General features: G+C 34.7%; 2 protein-coding genes across 4 annotated transcripts in view; one reads left to right on the plus strand and one right to left on the minus strand.

The window, feature by feature from the left end:
- Nucleotides 1-708: 708 nt before the first annotated feature.
- The window catches only part of LOC127881012 (isocitrate dehydrogenase [NAD] subunit gamma, mitochondrial-like), a 48,403-nt gene continuing 27,586 nt past the window's right edge, over nt 709-21,525 (minus strand). Inside the window, exons 8-13 of one of the 3 annotated variants that reach the window (XM_052428587.1) lie at nt 13,257-13,403; nt 11,762-11,856; nt 9,725-9,785; nt 7,568-7,656; nt 6,992-7,010; nt 709-1,021 (exon numbers count right to left, since the gene is read on the minus strand). In XM_052428587.1, coding sequence (XP_052284547.1) covers nt 6,995-7,010; nt 7,568-7,656; nt 9,725-9,785; nt 11,762-11,856; nt 13,257-13,403 — 408 coding nt within the window. In that variant the 3' untranslated portion in view covers nt 709-1,021; nt 6,992-6,994. Of the gene's footprint in view, nt 1,022-6,991; nt 7,011-7,287; nt 7,306-7,567; nt 7,657-9,724; nt 9,786-11,761; nt 11,857-13,256; nt 13,404-21,525 lie in introns of those variants that run through there. The other 2 variants (XM_052428588.1, XM_052428589.1) reach the window with 2 other exon arrangements.
- On the plus strand, nt 17,403-19,330 carry LOC127881009 (uncharacterized). Its single transcript, XM_052428583.1, has 2 exons — nt 17,403-18,581; nt 19,064-19,330. Exons 1-2 carry the CDS (start codon nt 17,877-17,879, stop codon nt 19,193-19,195), a joined length of 837 nt encoding a protein of 278 aa, XP_052284543.1. The 5' UTR covers nt 17,403-17,876; the 3' UTR covers nt 19,196-19,330.

Genomic DNA, 21,525 nt, shown 5'->3' on the forward strand with positions numbered 1-21,525 from the left:
TAGATTATTAGAATGTTTTTTGCCTATTTCAAAGGACCAGATTTTTTTTCAAACTGAGCCTGAAATATCAATCAAACAAAGGTTTTGAAAAAGTTTCATCAAGATTTGAAAAAAACATGTGACTTGTAGAGTGTTCACAGGGATTCTCTATAGCCACAGAAGAAAATTGTCCCACTCACCACTTGCAGCCATGTTTTTCAATGGACCATAGAATTTTCAAACTCAGCTGAGATATCAACAGAACAGATGTTCTAACCTAATTTCACAACAATTGGAAAAAATACTTCTATAGTGTTCACAAACTTTTTCTTTCATTTGACCTGGTTTTTTATCCGACATTAGACAAAAAGTGAAACAAAAGCTCACCATGAGCTGGATGTACTCAGGTGAGCTAAAAAGTAGCAGGTAATGAAAATGTATTATTTAAACTGTAATGCATCCGTAGCGAGTTCATCAATAAAAGAAAAAAGATCACATGACCATATCATCCATTTAAAATGCAGCATTTAAATGTAAATATAAATATACTTTTTATGTTAAGATAAAACAAGAAGGCCCAACAAGTTTAGAAGAAATATGAAAAGCATTTAAGGCCATAGGTTTGAATGAAATAAATAATGAAGTTTGAATAATACCCTGACTGATAGACATAAAGACTATTGGTGATCACAAAATTGTGCTCAAGTGGACAAAAAACTCGAGAATAAATAAATAAAAACTTTTTATTAAATGAACACACAAATAAATACACACTAAATTCAATATAAAATTGATGAGGACAAACATGTTCAGAATCAGACTGAATTCATAAAATAACAAAAGCTATAATAAAATGTGTTAAATATGCTTAACATTAATCGTTTAATAAAATATTATTCAACTAGAATACTGTATAATGCATGCTTTTTAACAATAGTTCTGGTGTAAACATAGATACAGTATAAATCCACTTCTGAAGGTCCATTTCTATATGTAAACTGTTTGATTGCAGATCCTTTTGTAACAGCAGAATAGTTAAAGGCTGAAACACAAACAAAATTAATGCTTTACTATCTATATCTATACCATTACCTTATTATGCACTCAAACTTACTCATGAAATTCCAAGAAGAATTAATTAAAATATTGAATGATCAGATCTATTTCATGACATGCTTCAGGATGACAAAAACTTTTACGTTTGAAGAAAACATGGTGATAATTCTGTAATTTGTTTACTTATGTAACAACTTTTGACATTGGCAGCTTAATTTGCCAAAATTAAGTTGTGTCATGGTCAGTGAACGAAAAAATAATCAACTAAATGCTTAATATTTACTATAATAATATAACATATTGGTTGTATAATACGGGAAACAAGGTATGGAAGATTATAAATACTGGTGAACATTTGGGTTACAGCAAGGGCTGCTTTTAAGCACACACGCCTCCATTAAGTAAGATTTATTTTATATTTATTATTTTATGTATTATTGTTATTGTAAATATTGTTATATTTGTCTTTTTTTATATTATTAAAATTAACAACAACCATATATCATTATTCAACTCTATTATTTCTACATTTATTCATCATATCTGTATTATTTCGTAAGAATCAAAGCCAAGACTTCAAAAGTGTGTGATCTGCTTTAATTTACACAAAGCATAAGATGGTTTCCTTTCTTAAAAAGCAACCAAACAAACTACACTGTAACTCCAATATAACGCGGATGACGGGGTCCAAGCCACGCAACCGCGTTATAAACGGACAGCGTTATAAGTTTTTAGCTAATTTATTGCAGGGGGGATATAAAAACAGGTAAAGTATAGCCTATAATATAGGTCCTGTGTATTGCCATGCTCTGTTGTCATCCGAAAATACTTGCATATAAACCGAATCGAACGATAACGTAATACATACCGCTTTTCTAATGTGCACATGCATCCGATAATCCAATATAATTACAACATCAATTATGAAAAAAATAATCTTTAACATTTATGACGAGAAATATGAGATTCATAAGCACATCCATATGCCGACGCCAATTTTCAGAAAAAGAGTACAGTGCATTATGGGACAGAGCTTTAATTGGGCGAGCGACTTTAAATTTAGATTGAATGCAATACGACACATGTACAAAGAAATGTTTTATTGCGTCATACGCGTCATGTAAAAATCGTGCTTTCCGTGGACTTTCTGATAAATGGCAAAAATTTAAGTGATTCTCTGTTAAGTATACTGCGTTAGCACGTAAATAAATCGTTAGGATTATTTAATTTATTATTCGTACACGTACAGAAACAACAGAAACATTAAACATAAACAAAGATCTTTTTATTTATCAAGCATGTATAGCATATAATAAACGATAACACTGTCAATGTTTATACAATACACGATACATACAAAACATTAACAGGTAATTCATCTATTCGCTATGAAATGTGAAATATTCCGTCATCTTTTCTCTGCTTGCACGAGTCTCTGGCTGCGCAGTATACTAGTTGTGCGCAGTTTATTTCACAGCCGCTCCTTTCATATGGACAAACTGCAATCAAATCAAAGTAAAAATGTTTTAATCGTTTTGAATAACTTTAATTTGATAATTATTCCACTTGCACTTACCTTATTGAAAATAGCGCACTGAGCCGCTCTGATAGAGAATACATGTGATAAACACTGACTCGCAAGTTTTCACACCTTTATTGACCTTTATTGACATTACACAAGAAATTAACACCAGCTAGCTTTCTCTTGTCGTTTAACTTCTAATCGATTAAAAACGATTAAAATCGGTTAAAATCGGTTAAACGGACGGATAAAGCAAGCAGGCTGTGATCGCCGCCATCTTTTATTTTCTGAAAATACATGAAGATGCATAACATTGGTTTGAATCAGAAATGGAAGGTTGGAGAAAAAACGGGATCCAAGGACCCCCCCGCGTTATATTGGACACAGCGTTATAACGGACCGCACTATATTGGAGTTACAGTGTAGCAAGATGAACTATGCTAGCAGGGCTGCACTCACATACTTATACATAACATTTTATGTAAATTGCCACTTATATAATTCTGTAAATGGAATATGTCATACAATAGTTGAATTTAACCAAACAATCCATGATGTGTCATTAAAGGTCAATCAATTGTGCCTACTGGTAATCATAAATCTGTACACTGTTGGTAAAATTAAGGAGTAATCATAAAACTGTTTACTGTTGGTGCAATTAAGTAGTAATCATAAATCTGTAGACTGTTGGTAAAATTAAGGAGTAATCATAAAGCTGTATACTGTTGGTGCAATTAAGTAGTAATCATAAATCTGTACACTGTTGGTAAAATTAAGGAGTAATCATAAAGCTGTATACTGTTGGTGCAATTAAGTAGTAATCATAAAGCTGTAGACTGTTGGTAAAATTAAGGAGTAATCATAAAGCTGTATACTGTTGGTGCAATTAAGTAGTAATCATAAATCTGTAGACTGTTGGTAAAATTAAGGAGTAATCATAAAGTTGTTTACTGTTGGTGCAATTAAGTAGTAATCATAAATCTGTACACTGTTGGTAAAATTAAGGAGTAATCATAAAGCTGTATACTGTTGGTGCAATTAAGTAGTAATCATAAAGCTGTATACTGTTGGTAAAATTAAGGAGTAATCATAAAGCTGTTTACTGTTGGTGCAATTAAGTAGTAATCATAAATCTGTAAACTGTTGGTAAAATTAAGGAGTAATCATAAAGCTGTATACTGTTGGTGCAATTAAGTAGTAATCATAAATCTGTAGACTGTTGGTAAAATTAAGGAGTAATCATAAAGCTGTATACTGTTGGTGCAATTAAGTAGTAATCATAAATCTGTATACTGTTGGTAAAATTAAGGAGTAATCATAAATGTGTAGACTGTTGGTAAAATTAAGGAGTAATCATAAAGCTGTATACTGTTGGTGCAATTAAGTTGTAATCATAAATCTGTAGACTGTTGGTAAAATTAAGGAGTAATCATAAAGCTGTATACCGTTGGTGCAATTAAGTAGTAATCATAAATCTGTAAACTGCTGGTGCAATTAAGTAGTAATCATAAATCTGTAGACTGTTTGTGCAATAAAAGTAGTAATCATACATATGTAGACTGTTTGTGCAAAACAGTAGTAATCATAAATTTGTTGACTGTTGGTGCAATTAAGTAGTTATCATAAATCTGTGTACTGTTGGTACAATTAAGTAGTAATCTGTTGACTGTTGGTGCAATTAAGTAGTAATCATAAATATGTGTACCGTTGGTGCAATAAAGTTGTAATAATAAATCTGTTGACTGTTGGTGCAATTAAGAAGTAAACACAGTAAAGTTGAAATAAAAAATCTGTAGACTGTTGGTGCAATTAAGTACTTATCATAATTCTGTGAACTGTTGGTGCAATAGACAATCCCAGAAATTGATAACTCCCGGATTACCGCCCCTGAATACTCGCGCGCGCCTCCCAAACGGTACTGAAGAAAACAACAGGGACATATATGTTTGAATAGGTCCCTGAACAAAACAAGATGGCGAAACGATTTTATTGAATATATTTGTGGATTTAAAGTTTCTGTTATCGATCTGATAATAACATAATATTTCGTGTTTTTTTTAAATATCAGTTATAAAGTCAATAGAAGAAAAAAGGTTCATCTGCATTCAATTAAGAGTAATAAAACTCAGCATTAACAGGGACCTATTTGTGTTGGTCACTGGCGAGAGTAAGGTCTTGATTGTCATTAAACATGTTATTAAAAGGTGACACGTGACATGTTATCTTAATTACGGTATCTACACATGTGCAGACATGTGGTGTCATGGGCATACCCATAAACGCTTTAAATCCACACTTGGGGCATCGCCTCCCTTAAGTGGATTCATTTGCTCCTTTATCGCTGATGTTTTTCATTCAAGACCTTAATCTTGCTGAAATTAATCATCCATAATAAACGAAGAAAAAAATCGCTTATTTGTTTCGTGTTTTTATTGTTTTAGCGTAAATTTAGACTTTATAACGAAAATTGAATATAGACATACATTGAGAAATCTAGAGAACACAATTGGAACTACATGTAATCAAGTTTATTTAAGGCTCCATATTTTTCATGTTGAACATGTTTATCGTGAATTTGGAAGTTATTAAGAAAATTTAATAAATAATGAAGTTCGTTTAGAAAATATTGAGAACAGCCCAAAACAGTTTATTTCAGACTATAAACTTTGATATTACATGTTAAATGTTATTTCAATAATAATATAAGAAAGTTAAAGGCAAAAGCTGATTTGTCCTTTTCAATAAAAAAAGTATGCCATGGCCTGACATCTTACACAGTTTTGCAAATGAATAGCTTCGGTACTTGTTCATTTAGAATCACAAAATTCATATCCTGCTTGTGATTTTTGTATTAGCTTTAGAGCGATTTTTAAATTAAAGAAATTGCTAAAAAGCACTTTATAAGTTTTAGACTCAACCAGATGCATACTATTAATTTAAAAAGTTTGACTCTACCTGAAATCTACCTGAGGTTGAAATCTACCTGAGGTTGAAATCTACCTGAGGTTCGCTAATAAATATTTCTGGACCAATTTTATAATCACAAACTTCATTTCGGCTATTGATTTTTATATTACCTTTAAAATGACACTTACAAGGGAAATATTAATAACGAAATGGAAAATGTTTCGACAAACAAAGATATGTACTATTCAATAAAAAAAGTCGGTCTTGAATCTTACAAAGTTTCTTATTGAGTACCTCCGGAACTATAGAAGTACGGCATTTAATAAGAAATAATAAACGCTTAAACAAAGGCAGATATCTACTTTTCAATAAATTTGTCTAGCTTGCCCTGAAATCTTTCAAAGTTACGCAATTAGCCTGTATTATTTCTTATTAAATGCATTAATATTTCCGGCACTATTTACGATCAAATCACAACGTTTGCTTCGGATTTTAGATATTTCTATAACCTTTATAATTTTCACTGACTAATTTTATTCCATAAAGAAATAATACAATTTTATACAAAGGCATTACTGAAAGGTATGCTTAAAAACCAAACTCGGCCTTAAACATTTCGTGTTGTCACTGAATATTGTTGCAGAGACACATATTTTATAAATCTATCGTGTATATTTCTTATTTAACTTATATTGATTAACGATGTGATACATATGACACTTGGTTTCATGTTTCAATTGCTTTCAATCCTACTGTGCAAAGTCATAAAGTATTATTTATTGGAATAAAGCGGGTGTTTACTATGATTACGCTGTAATCTGCCAAATTCTTCAGTACCGTCAGGATCAGCGGGTCATGTGATAGCCAATATGGCGGCGGTCAATTTATCGATTCTGGGATTGTCTATAAAGTAGTAATCATAAATCCGTGGACTGTTGGTGCAATTAAGTAGTAATCATAAATTTGTAGACTGTTTGTGAATTGAAGTAATCATAAATCTATACTAGACTGTTGGTGCAATTGAGAATTAATAATAATTCTGTGGACTGTTGGTGCAATTAAGAAGTAATCATAAATCTGTGGACTGTTGGTGAATTGAAGAAATCATAAATCTATAGACTGTTGGTGCAATTAAGAAGTTATCATAAATCTGTGGACTGTTGGTGCAATTAAGTAGCAATCATAAATCTGCATTGCATAAATCTACTTCTTTATTCAAGAGGCAACCAGTCATTTAATAAAACTATTTAAACTACACTCCTGTCAAACAATGCTTTGTAATTCAAAAGGAAAATGCTCATTGCATATGCAATTTAATGCTGTGAACTGCAGTTAAGACGTGCATGCTAGCTGCCTGGCATACAAGCATAAAATCAAATTTATAATATTGAGGGCTAAGTGCAAAATGGTTGCATGTTCTGCTCATTTCTTTATCATATACAATAGTTTTGCACTCAACCCTCACACTTTGTCAGCAAAGGGTTGCAGCAGGATTGGCACAGATTTTAGGGCTTCAGATAAACTTACAGATCAATTTGTTTTCTGGCTAAACATAACACAAACCATTTGCAAATTAGTAAGTAACACATTAAAAACCATTCGCAATAAGCAGGGAATTCAAAACCATTCGCAATAAAACCTCAACAGATGAATACAGATTTTATGTGTTGAATGACATATTGTTTATGTATTAACCATTTTATTGAATGTGAATTGGCCCATTTTAATAGATGGTATCCAATGATGCACATGGATATTCAAAAAGTAATTTGCACAGCACACACATTCCCACGCATTTTAAAAGCTATTGACATTCAGTTTATTATACCTCACAAATTGTTCTGAAATCAATAATTTGTAAAATCAAATCACAGCTTAATAGATTGACATGATTTTATTCTTAAATAATATAACATATTTTTGTCAATGAGCAGTATTAACATAAAACATTTTAAAGTAAAAAGACATCAACAAGACATACCAATAAAATTTGAGAATTTTATGACTAATGAACTGCCATCAGTTTTTCTTCTAAGGAGCTTTGTGAACATGGTCCCTCCCTGTAACAATGGTAACTAAGGGCAGGGTGTTGCAAATACGTACCAGGTGTCTGTGCGTGGACGTAGCTCCTCTATGACAGCTTGTATAACCTCTGTAGTGGAGGCCTGGCCGCCCAGGTCTGGGGTGTGAACCTGTGAGGATGAGGGGAGGATTTGAATGCAGCCTCACTCTTTGAAAACAGGCTTTAATGAATGTGCATACAGTGTAATTCAGGATTAGCCTGTGCTGTTTCCTCTTTAAAATATATTACATTTTAAGAGTATCTTCCTTGCAAAAATAAATTTTATGCACAAATAGTTGTTCCTTATTGGCCTGTGCACATTGCACAGGCTTAACTGGGACAACACTTCAAACAAAGGTTTCCAGTCAACTCGTACCTAAGTCAACACGTACCTTAGTCAACTCGTACCCGATTTGGTTAACTCGTACTTTAGTCATTTTTCCGGTTGGTCAACTCTTACCTTTTTAATTTTGTGTTCTTTATGAATAAAATTTACGATGGGTGTTTGCATACATTAGATGATTTTATGTTTGTTGCAGGTACAAGTTGACCAAATAAAGTTATATTTTGGCATAGACTAACATAACAGGTTGTCTTTTGGATAAAGTAAGATAACATTAACTAAAATGGAAAAAAACGACAGTAACGATATGATTTTTTTTATGAAATTTAAGTAAAGCATAAAACACAACATACATGCAAAATACGTACTTAAATATTAACAAATTTTGCATTGAATCAATGGTTCGTCAAAAACTCGAGTGATAAAATCAATTAATCAACACCTAAAATACTTATTCACACCTACGTGACACGGCTCGTTAATATCGTAATTTACCTAATCTGCACCTGTGGTTAATATTGAATAACACATTACTTGATACGGGTCGCTGATATCTAAAATGATTTAATCTGCACCTTTTTACCTTTGTAAAAATAAAGAACACCTTTGAGTAAAAACAAACGGGTTTAATGAGTATTTAGATGTTTTAATAAGATTTTATTGGACACATATATTACAAATTTTTATCTAATAGCATAAACTTGTTGACACAGTTCAACAAACAAATTGTTTCATTGCTCGAGAATAAATAAGATTATTTTCTAAAAACAAAAGGGATTTAATGATGAGTATTTAGATGTTTTCATAAGGTTTTAATACACATTTTTATCTAACAACATAAACTTGTTCACGCAGTTCAACAAACACATTGTTTAACAATTTGTTAAACAAATCGCCGACGGTCCTGTTGTCATAAAGGTGTTATTAGTCATCATTTTATCAAACAAAACGGCGACAAGTCCATCACGTATCCATTGTAGGCAAGACAACACGTCGTTTATAATTATAAACGTGTGAAAAATAATGAACTTGTCTACTTTTGAAAAAAAAAATCTAAAAAAAATCAAGAAAAAATTATAACCTATATACATGTACATATCAAAACATGTTAAAAATAAAACATATTTCACGTCTTTGATATATTTTAATAATTTTTAGGAGGGTACGTGTTGACCAAATCAGGTACGAGTTGACTAGTGGGGGTACGTTTTGACCAAAAATCGGGTACGAGTTAACCAAATCGGGTTTGATTTGACCGAAGGTACGTGTTGACTTAGGTACGAGTTGACTAGCTTCGCAAACAAATGCATTAAACCCCTTTGTCATAGAGAGCGGCCCAAATATAATTGTGAATTTCCCGCGACGATATCCAAACATTTACGAGCAAACGCAAATGCGTAAATGTTCGGATATCATTGCGAGAAATTCACATGGAATATATTGTCAGACAAACACATGAGCTGTGTTTGTGAAACACAATGTCCCCTACTGCACCATTTTGAAGCCATATATTTGACCTTTGACCTTGAAGGATTACCTTGACCTTTCACCACAAAATGTGCAGCTCCATAAGATACACATGCATGCCAAATATCAAGTTGCTTTCTTCAATATTGCAAAAGTTATGATTAAGGTTAAAGTTTTGGGACAGAATGACAGACAGACAGGCCAAAAACTATATACCCCCGATCATTCGATCCGGGGGCATAAACGCCTATCTAGCCTTGAAATTTTGCCTATTGCTACACAGAACACTGATTTTTTATGGGTCAACTTTATTTCATGAAATATTTCACGAAATATTCATCGATTTTGAGTATTAATGTGACTTTAAGTATATTACACAACTAAATACCTTCTTTTCATTGAGGACACTCATCACTGATTCTCGGATCAATGTGGCATGGCGAAAATGACTGGAAATAAAAATCAAGTTTTTATGCTGTGATCATTTCTGATTGTTAGCAGGATACTTTTAGTTTAAATGACCAGTTGATTACTTTGGCAGATAAGTCTTAGATGGATTAATTACTAATTACTCTTCTATACTAGGAGAAAAACTTTCGTTGGCCAATGTCCAGGTAGGCAATCTTTAATTCATAAATGTTCAGGAAAGAAATCTTAATGGTATCTTGACAATGGGAAAAAATTAAAAAGTAATAATACGTCAATTTTGTTTTCAATTGGAGAGAAGTCTTCAAGTGGGAAAACACCGAACAACAAAACACCATACAACATTTTAGTGGCAAAACACCATACAACATTTTAGTGGCAAAACACCATACAACATTTGAGTGGCAAAACACCATACAACATTTTTTGTTTGTCAATACCAGGAAAACAGAACAGGCAAATTACAGAGTAATCCTAACTTGATCATGAACATGTATTGGGAATAAATTTTTCAAGTGGTGAATCACCTTTAAAAAGTTTTTGAAAGGCAGCAAGTATTTTCTTGGTAATTCACTTGATTTACGTTAAAAGTTGTTTATTTAATATCGGAAACCAGTTTTCAATCCATTAACAACTATGGGAGAGGAATGTATATTTGGTCAATTACAAGGAGACAAATATTCTATTCATCAATTAGAAACATTTGAGCTCTTCTGGGAAAATTGGGCTTAGCGCACAAGCCTAAAAAGAGTCAACCCAGATTAGCCTGTGCAGTCCACACAGGCTAATCAGGAATGACACTTAAAGACTTAAGTGGATTCTGCTAAGAAAAGACTTCCTATTAACAAAAAATATAATAAAAGCTGATAGTTTCATCCCTGATTAGCCTGGGCTGTCTGCACAGGCTAGTCTAGGATGACACTTTATGCACATGCATTCAGCCCCATATTTACCCAGAGTGATGTTTATTTTCATTCTAACCCAAGGTAGTCCAGCATGTCACAGCTGGCCAGCAAGATACCAACCCAAGATAGTCCAGCATGTCACAGCTGGCCAGCAAGATACCAACCCAAGGTAGTCCAGCATGTCACAGCTGGCCAGCAAGATACCAACCCAAGATAGTCCAGCATGTCACAGCTGGCCAGCAAGATACCAACCCAAGGTAGTCCAGCATGTCACAGCTGGCCAGCAAGATACCAGCAAGATAGTCCAGCATGTCACAGCTGGCCAGCAAGATAGTCCAGCATGTCACAGCTGCCCAGCAAGATACCAGTTGGATTAGCAATGTTCTTACCCAAGGTAGTCCAGCGTGTCACAGCTGGCCAGCAAGATACCAGTTGAATTAGCAATGTTCTTACCCAAGATAGTCCAGCATGTCACAGCTGCCCAGCAAGATATCAGTTGGATTAGCAATGTTCTTACCCCAGATAGTCCAGCATGTCACAGCTGGCCAGCAAGATACCAGTTGGATTAGCAATGTTCTTACCCAAGATAGTCCAGCATGTCACAGCTGGCCAGCAAGATACAAGTTGGATTAGCAATTTTCTAACCCAAGGTAGTCCAGCATGTCACAGCTGGCCAGCAAGGATACCATTTGGATTAGCAATGTTCTTACCCAAGGTAGTCCAGCATGTCACAGCTGGCCAGCAAGATATCAGTTGGATTAGCAATGTTCTTACCCAAGGTAGTCCAGCATGTCACAGCTGGCCAGCAAGATATCAGTTGGATTAGCAATGTTCTTACCCCAGATAGTCCAGCATGTCACAGCTGGCCAGCAAGATACCAGTTGGATTAGCAATGTTCTTACCCAAGATAGTCCAGCATGTCACAGCTGGCCAGCAAGATACAAGTTGGATTAGCAATTTTCTAACCCAAGGTAGTCCAGCATGTCACAGCTGGCCAGCAAGATACCAGTTGGATTAGCAATGTTCTTACCCAAGGTAGTCCAGCATGTCACAGCTGGCCAGCAAGATACCAGTTGGATTAGCAATGTTCTTACCCAAGATAGTCCAGCATGTCACAGCTGGCCAGCAAGATACCAGTTGGATTAGCAATGTTCTTCCCCTTCAAGTTGGCTCCGATGTTACGTGTACCCTGAAATAGACCAGGGGTTGTATTCCAGAATCATCTTAAGTTATTTCTTAAATATTTTCACTTAATTTCAAAATTACAATGTTTTGTATTTCTTTACTAAATAAAGACATGCATGTTTTTGGGGGTATTTCTCAAATAACATTGACATAATAATGTTATTTTGGTCTAATTTTCGATGCCTAACTTGCAGTATGAAATGAAACACTCAACAAAATTAACTAATTTAAGGATAAAAATAAATTTTAACTTAAGATGCTCCTGAAACAGACCAATCATCAAGATCGTCTTTTATGCTTCACCAGAATGCCTTACCATGAAAAAACACTGAAGTTAGACCCCTTGTAACTGGAACTTTTACACATAAAATGTATTGAGAACCTCGTTGTATCCTGTTTAATTTGAAGATTAAGGTGGTTGTTTGGTTAATCCATTTCAAACACAGCATTCCCATTTTATGCCTTACAATTTCAAACTCAGCATACCCTGTTTCATGTTTTACCATTCTTTATTTCATGGATTATACACTTCAACACCGATATTTCGAAGTCATCGGGACCGTTAAAAAAACTTCGGATTAATGATAATTCGAAATAAACATTTGACAAAAGACTTCTTTGATTCTCTTAAAATAAAACGCTATGGACTTCGCATGGTTCGGTTACACGCTACTATTAATAATTGTTTTACTAAAAAACGTAAACTAGTCAGATAGCAATAGATTGCTTCTAACGGAGGAATAAAACGATTATTTTTCTTCTTTTTTTATTTTCCTCTAATTACAGAACATATAAAATAGAATCAAAAGCACAAAGTATCAGAACCTTGTTAGAGCCATGTTGACAGTGTGTTTGCCGGAACACCAAATTATCTGCTATTTGCTACGCGCAGAAGACAAAGTGTAATTATCGGCTTTAGACAAAGGTGTGAACTTACGCTTAGTGTTTTGCAGTTTTGACTTCCGATTAAAGATTGATAATTAGGTGCGAATTTTATTGTTGGGACCGAAAAAATCACTTCGAATTAACGATTTCTTCGGTTTAACGAAGTTCGGATTAACAATGAAATTTTACATTAAACAAAGAAGAACCAAAATCGGTACCCGAAAAATACTTCGAAATAACGGTGACTTCGGATTATCGGTGTTCGAAATAACGGTGTTGAAGTGTAATTTCAAACACAGCATACTCCATTGCATTGAATACCATTTCAAACACAGCATATCTTTTTTCATGCCTTACCATTCTATATTTCATTGCAAACTCAGCATCTTCTTTTAATTGCTTACCATACTCTTACTTCATGGCTTATCATTTTAAACACAGCATGCTCTTTACTTGGCTTATATTCCAAAAACATCAAAATCTATTTCATGGCTTACCACACTTCATTTCGTGTCTTACCATTTCAAACACAGCATACTCCTTGCCAATGTTCACCCCGGCAACAACCCCCGACCCTCCCACCAGACCGGTTGCTATGTTGCTGAGAATGTTGCCATAGAGATTGGGCATGACCAGCACATCAAACTGTTGTGGGCGCGACACCATCTGGAAAATATTAAATATTGAAAAATAATTATTATTACAGCAACATCAATTTTCATTTATTTCCTTGCTAGACCAATGCAGGAATTTAAGATTCTAAGTAGAATTCATCCAAATGTTTAAAGACTGAATTACTGTAGGCAAACAGACATGACAGGGACTTGTTTAAAAGTTGTGGAAAATACAATTTTCATTTTTTGTGTCACAGTATTATAAAACAACAAGAGTTCCGCGGTCGGAGATGACCGCATTGAAGCCGGATTTTTGATTTAAATGACAGGAAAGTACCTTTCGTGTTTTTGTCAATGCAATACTTAAATTACTGAAATATTGTTCAAAGGTCAAAATGAAATGTAAGTACTTTTCAAGGCATGAGCAAACCTTGTGTTATGTTCTAGGTCCAAACATACCAAAGTTATAACAACTTTAACATTTTTACATTCAAGGTCACAGTGACCTTGACCTTCAAATGAATGACCTTGAAATGTCCAGTGGTTACTTACTAGTTCTGGCCAACCTTCATGTCAAGTTTCAAGACTCTAGGTCCAAGCATACCAAAGTTATAACAACTTTAACATTTTTATATTGAAGGTCACAGTGACCTTCACCTTCAAATGAATGACCTTGAAATGACCAGTGGTCATCTGTTAATCCTGGCCAACCTTCATGTCAAGTTTGAAGACTCTAGGTCCAAGCATACCAAAGTTATACCATGAAATAAGAACTTAAACATTTTTACATTCAAGGTCACAGTGACCTTGACCTTCAAATGAATGACCTTGAAATGAACAGTGGTTACTAACTAGTTATGGCCAACCTTCATGTCAAGTTTCAAGACTCTAGGTCCAAGCATACCAAAGTTATAACAACTTTAACATTTTTTATATTGAAGGTCACAGTGACCTTGACCTTCAAATGAATGACCTTGAAATGACCAGTGGTCATCTGTTAATCCTGGCCAACCTTCATGTCAAGTTTGAAGACTCTAGGTCCAAGCATACCAAAGTTATACCATGAAATAAGAACTTTAACATTTTAACATTTTTACATTCAAGGTCACAGTGACCTTGACCTTCAAATGAATGACCTTGAAATGACCAGTGGTTACTAACTAGTTATGGCCAACCTTCATGTCAAGTTTCAAGACTCTAGGTCCAAGCATACCAAAGTTATAACAACTTTAACATTTTTTATATTGAAGGTCACAGTGACCTTGACCTTCAAATGAATGACCTTGAAATGACCAGTGGTCATCTGTTAATCCTGGCCAACCTTCATGTCAAGTTTGAAGACTCTAGGTCCAAGCATACCAAAGTTATACCATGAAATAAGAACTTTAACATTTTCGAGCACGCCGCCACCCCGCCCGCCCGCCCGCCCCCCCGCCCGCCCGACAACATCAATCTATAAGCCGAGATTTTTTCGAAAAAAATCCGGCTAAAAACTACTGTAAGTCAGAGAGTTAAACTAAATTTTTGTTTATTAGAAATCATCATACCAAGTTGATAAAATTATAAAGCCTTACATTACACTATGAACTGAGCTGACCCTAGACATTATCTGTAAAACCTGTGTTCACTCACAGTCACTACAGACATGGCCCTGTGTTCACCCACAGTCACTACAGACATGGCCCTGTGTTCACCCACAGTCACTACAGACATGGCCCTGTGTTCACCCACAGTCACTACAGACATGGCTGACACTAGACATTATCTGTAAAACCTGTGTTCACCCACAGTCACTACAGACATGGCTGATAAATTACTGTTGCAGACACTTAAAATAAGAAGATATTTACAAGGCAAAGCACTTTAGACTTTATTGCAAACTAAGCACAATTATTTGCTGACCTAGTTATAAACGATAATGAACAGTGCTGGTTACCATCACCTCATGACAATCTACTTAACAAGGCCCACCTCCTGTGATACCCTCTCCCCATAATAAATGGTCACCATCACCTCATGATAATCTAATTAACGAGGCCCACCTCCTGTGATACCCTCTGCCCATAATAACTGGTTACCATCACCTCATGAAAATCCACTTAACAAGGCCACCCCCTGTAAGTGATTCCCTCTCCCCATAATAATTCATAGAGGACACATATTACAAATTCATTTGAAAATGACTGACACACATTTTTTATTTTGTTTGCCAAAATCTAAAATCCATGGATTTACCTGTCCACAACATTGTTTTAACCATGATGAAATTGCAGGCCACCAAATATAAATAATTATGAAGTGCACCTGTAAGGGTCTTTATCAGAGAACTGATTGACTCAGCAGTATCATGATTACAGGTGAGGACATAGTTCATAATTAAGCACACACATCATCATATGATAAATGCTTAGTTAAACGTACATGTTGACAGCACTTCCCTTTTTTTAATTGACATGTACTACAGCAAAGTGTATTCTACACTACCAAAGGCGTCTCAATATAATTATACTGTCATTTCTGACAATACTTCACACAAGAGTGAAAACCATACCCTTTTATTGTTTTAAACCTGCTGTTTGTTTGCTTTTATCTAATTTCTTTTTATGCACTATTTCTATAATCAAATATCATTCTTCATGCTAAAGAAACTTCAAATATAAGATGCTGTGTTTAAAGTAATATTATGAGCATTTTTCACTTTTAATTGAGCTGAAAAGAATTAAGAGGTCAAAATAATTAGTAAAAATGTGGTAATTGACTGACAAATTATCTACAACTCATCTTCCTACCAGTTGTTAATAAAAAATATATATTATTTTCGATATTTTACGTGACTCACACAGTCCTCTAAGCCAAAATGATCCGTAAAACAAAATTGTGTCTTTGTGTCGCATGAACGAATCTGCATGAAAACTACATTTAGACTCACATCATGCATCGAATCATTTCTGTCGTCAGTTGTCAAAACGAAAGTACGGTTGATATTCAAATGGATTATTTTTCTCTTTCCGGGATATTGTTTTAGTATGTTGATGCTGCATTAACAAATATAAGTGTATATGAAGTGAAAACACCAAAAATAAACAACAGTTACGATAGACACCTATATACTGTTGGATGCCCATAATATCACTTTAAATTGTATATCAGTTAAACATTTTAGTATTAAAACTACTTTGAAAGGTGCCCGTTTCACACAGTGGCTGGTACATGCACTTCTCACCTACATGACCCATATTCAATCCCCGTTCCCGCAAGCATGTGAGTCTGATTAGCAGTAACCATACCATACAGGTGGGGTTTCCTCCGGGTACTCAGGCTTCCCCACACATTCCAAGACTACACATAATTTAAAATCTTTCAGTAAGAACTACATAGCTGGAAATTGCAGCTATAATTCAAAATTTGTCCCAATAGTTAAGTGTGGGACAAAGTCTGCGTCCTCACATAATGCAGCCTCTGATGCGGAAGGACCTCATTGAAATAAACTTTGAAATAACTGTTTTGTTAAGTTGTACTTTTATACACCTTAAGGTGCAAGAGGGCACTAAAAAGATTACCAATATTTACATTCTACCTTCAAAGGCACTGTCAACCACGAATGACGAAAAAAAGAAAAGTTCTAAAATTCCTTTTTTTTACAATTATTAGTTTATATTGAATAACAATTCACGACTGGTATATTACATTACTTGAAAAAAGTTAATCTTTTCAGTATATTCAGTAATAAAATTTCGCAATGTGAAATCAAAAGTACATCGCGAAAATAGGTGACATGACAATATACACACTATAAATAACGCAAGTAGATTGATCATTTAATATATAAAATATATACAATTCACTATGCAAAATATATGAAAAATATGAAAACTTAATAACTTTTTTCAAGTAATGTAATATACCAGTCGTGATATTTAATCAATATAAACTAATAATTGTAAAAAAATACGGTATTTTACAACTTTTCTTTTCTTCGTCGTCGTGGTTGACAACAGTCCCTTTAACATTTGCTTTATACATCATATCTACATTGGTATCATGCGGGTAAACCATATGACATGAACATTTGTTTGCATTCATTATCATGTGAATATTAACTTAAAACACTTGAAATTATTAAATTCATTACATTTAACTTATGCAAAAAACTTCATAAAAATTATGAAGATGCATTATGAAGATAGTTCGACAGAGGTTTTCTGTTAAAATGTAGCTACTGGTTAAGGATATTAATATTGGAGCAACAGGCATTTTGCAGAACAACTGGCTGCAGATTAACCAATACAACAAACAACAAAGCTACAAGAACTAGTTTTAAACAATAAACGAACATTAAAAATTAAAAGTTGAATATTTTTATCACAAGATCTATTATAAAGAAAGTGGGAAAATTCTGCCATAAGAGAAGACAAACTGGAATAAAACAAATAAACTCTATTCTCAAATGGAATCAAATTTGCAGACTTTCAAAGAAAAGAAGTTGGTTCAAATTTTTCTTGTAAAGTGATAATATTACAACACGATGGAAGCTGCAAAAAAAACCATGACCAACTTAATTGGTGCAATACTTATGATGGCCTATCTGTCAACAATCGATGGACTCAGAGTACAAGAATTGAATGTGGGACAAAATAACAGAGAAAATCTGCAGAAATTTGACAATGTGGCTAGGGAGTTTGCAAGTGGCGGTAAAACTTTATTCACATACCTAACCGAAAGTTTCAAGGACACAAACAGTTTGTCAGAGTCATCGCAAAATGCAAGCTTTCATTGCATCAATGACACGGCAAAGATAGTGGTGGATCTTGACAACAAAGAAGAGTATGCGGAAAAGTTCTTTGATGCTGAAGCCAAACTCCCACCTGGAATTCTAGAAGGCCAAACCACATGGACTGGGGACTATCATGAATGTCTCAGCATCAAGTCCTACTGGACCAAAAACGCGCCCAGCAGTCACCAGTTTGCTGGAAAATATTTTACTGTAGGCTACAAGAAGCAGCTCTACCTTGGTATTTGCCTTCCCGACTCATGTGACAAAAATGATGTTCGAGCATTACTTGAAAATATTGTTCCGGCCGCAGAGATTTCTGGCGTGTACACCACTGACAGGAACGAAATTGATGATAGTACAATCATGGCCTTTGTGGTAATGGGCATTATACTGGCTATCGTCACATTAGGCACAGCGGTGGATTATTTGGAGACAAGGTACCACAAACCTTTACATGTGAGTAGAAGTAATGGGTACACTCCAATTGATGACGCCATACCAGAAAATACAGGTCTACTATTGACAGAAAATACAGGTCTTGTGACAGAGGTAAAAGGCAATAATAAAAGACATAATAAAATCGCAAACAGAGAAACTTTATTCAAAGTTTTGAAGTCGTTTTCGTTTTTCAGTAGCACTCGAAAACTCATGAGTACTACAAATTCTAATGGAACATTGGATTGCTTGAACGGTTTGCGAGTGCTAAGCATGTGGTGGGTGATACTGGGTCACACTTACGGCTTCTCAACTGAGGTCCTTAAAAACCCGCTATTTTTGTATTCAACAGTTGTCCAAAGATTCTCGTTCCAAGCTATTTCAAATGCTTCCTACTCTGTTGATACTTTCTTCTTTCTGAGTGGCTTGCTAGTTTGCTACCTGGCCTTGAAAGAGCTGTCTGAACGAGGCAGAATCAACTGGGTTTACTATATATTCCACAGGTACTGGAGGCTGACCCCTGTGTATGCAGTATGCCTCATGTTTTTCGCGACAATTTACCGACTGCTAGTAACAGGCCCATTCCACTGGGTGGTATTGGATCCCGACGGTCCTTTTTACAAAGAGACGGGTGAATGTAGAACTTATTGGTGGTCCAATCTTCTGTACATCAACAATCTGTACCCTGACTATGGCTCCGTGAGCAACTGTTTCCCCTGGGCCTGGTATTTGGCTAATGATATGCAGTTCTATATCCTCCTAAGCCCATGGGTAATAATCCTGCTTCATCGTTATAGAAAAACAGGCATAGCTTTCTGTGTGTTCCTGATAGTATCATGCATAGCATCTAGATCAATCGTTGCTGATTATTACGAGGTGAATCAACAGGAACAGGTCACGAAGCACGGGGATGAAAAATGGGCCCAAGCAGGCCCATTGTACAACAAACCATATGCAAGATGGTCTGTCTATATTGTTGGAATGCTAACTGGATTTTTCTTACACTATACAAAATGCCAAATGCGAATGAACAAACTGGTAATAATAGTGGGGTGGGCATTGTCAATAGCCATGGGAATGTCTGTTATTTACGGGCTATACTACTACAACAGCCACCCAGGCACTGTGATGAGCAAAACAGGGAGTCTGTTCTACGTTTCATGCGCTCGAACAGCCTGGGGAGTAGCTCTGGCGTGGCTTGTGATTGCGTGTGCCACAGGGCATGGTGGCTGGATAAACAATATTCTTTCATGGAAATTCTGGGCTCCTATGGGCCGTCTTACATACACATCCTACCTTATTCACCCCATGATAATGTTTGTGTATTATTTCAACCTCGTCTCACCCCTGGAGTATACAGACATCACGATGGTATATATGTTTATAGGAAACTTGGTTCTTTCTTATGCCGCTGCATATGTGGTATCCATGGCTTTTGAAGCTCCTATGATGCAGATAGAGAAATTGATTCTTGGCAAGTCAAGCTAAACACACCAAGATCAAAAATTTGCAGCTGCAATAAGTCAGTCAATATGAATACCTGTTAAGTCAGTCAATATGAATACCTGTATGTATCTATATACCTGTTTTCATTGCTATAATGCAAAGTTAATAACTCAACAATTATAGTTATTGTTATCATATAACTCCAGCCAAACTGACTGGATAAAAACCTTAAATAAATAAACTTAAACATTAAACATCTGTATGTTTATAAATCAATTGTGTGGACAGTGTTTTAAGAACAAGTTTTTTTAAATATTGGAATTTAATGTTGAGTTATAAACAAGCATAATATTATTGTTCATGTCTTTACATGAATATGGTTGTCGTGTTAATTTTTTTTTTACTTATTATATCTGTTATTTTGTGAGTAATTATTCTTGATATTATTATTGTTTTATATTGTTATTTGTTATTTGAATACATATATGTTAAGGTTTCAGATTTTCTTGAGACTTATTTTATAGATTTCAATCTGGTTAAAAAAGTGACTCATTATATACATTCAATCTGGTTAAAGTAAACTGTTTTCTTATGACATTGCAATTCTTTTAACTGTTATATATATAATATATATATACTTTTTTGCTGGCATTTGTTTAATATCTAAAGTATTAAAGCATATTCTGTGTGTTTCTTGTTAAATATTGCAATGTTTGTTGACATTTTTTTAAATGATGCAGTTTTTGGTGTAGTTTTTGTCGCATTAATAAGTTCCATTTAAAACCTAATACAAATACATTTTTGTCACACATAATTGTAAATAAATATTTTACAAATTATTATTTTTGGTTAATGTAAAACAATAGAACAAAACTTGGATTTTAACTACCGTTATAGATCCAAGTGGGCATTAAAGGGGCATATCATCAGTATTGCCCCCCCCCCATACACTAATCAAAACAAATGCATATTCCAATATCACACATACATTTTTACCTAATAGCAACAATGCAATAGTAATTATTGTTAGGAAAAAAATTAAAATCCCATAAAAACTAAAAATCAATGGATATTTCGTAAAATATTTCGAAAAATAGAATAAGCATAACAGAATACAAAATGCTAATTTATTTTTTTGGTGTGACAATGTATACCATGTGAATTTCCTGTGATTATAACCAGACATTTACGAGCGAGCACGAGATTGGCTTCAGGCAGTGTCGAAAGCATGATGTAGTTCTCATAGCTACGACGACCTCTGACGCTGCCCGAAGCCAATCTCTCACATGACGTAGTTTTCATAGCTACGACGACCTCTGACGCTGCCCGAAGCCAATCTCTCACATGACGTAGTTCTCATAGCTACGACGACCTCTGACGCTGCCCGAAGCCAATCTCTCACATGACGTAGTTCTCATAGCTACGACGACCTCTGATGCTGCCCGAAGCCAATCTCTCACATGACGTAGTTCTCATAGCTATGACGACCTCTGATGCTGCCCGAAGCCAATCTCTCACA

This window comes from Dreissena polymorpha, chromosome 5 (assembly GCF_020536995.1).
Source record: "Dreissena polymorpha isolate Duluth1 chromosome 5, UMN_Dpol_1.0, whole genome shotgun sequence".
NCBI classification, from domain to species: domain Eukaryota; kingdom Metazoa; phylum Mollusca; class Bivalvia; order Myida; family Dreissenidae; genus Dreissena; species Dreissena polymorpha.

Excerpts from the sequence above, each read along its gene's own strand:
- LOC127881009 (XM_052428583.1), top strand. The coding sequence starts at position 17,877 with ATGGAAGCTGCAAAAAAAACCATGACCAACTTAATTGGTGCAATACTT. Across the intron at positions 18,582-19,063 it reads GGTACCACAAACCTTTACAT|GTACTGGAGGCTGACCCCTG; the intron begins GTGAGTAGAAGT and ends TATATTCCACAG.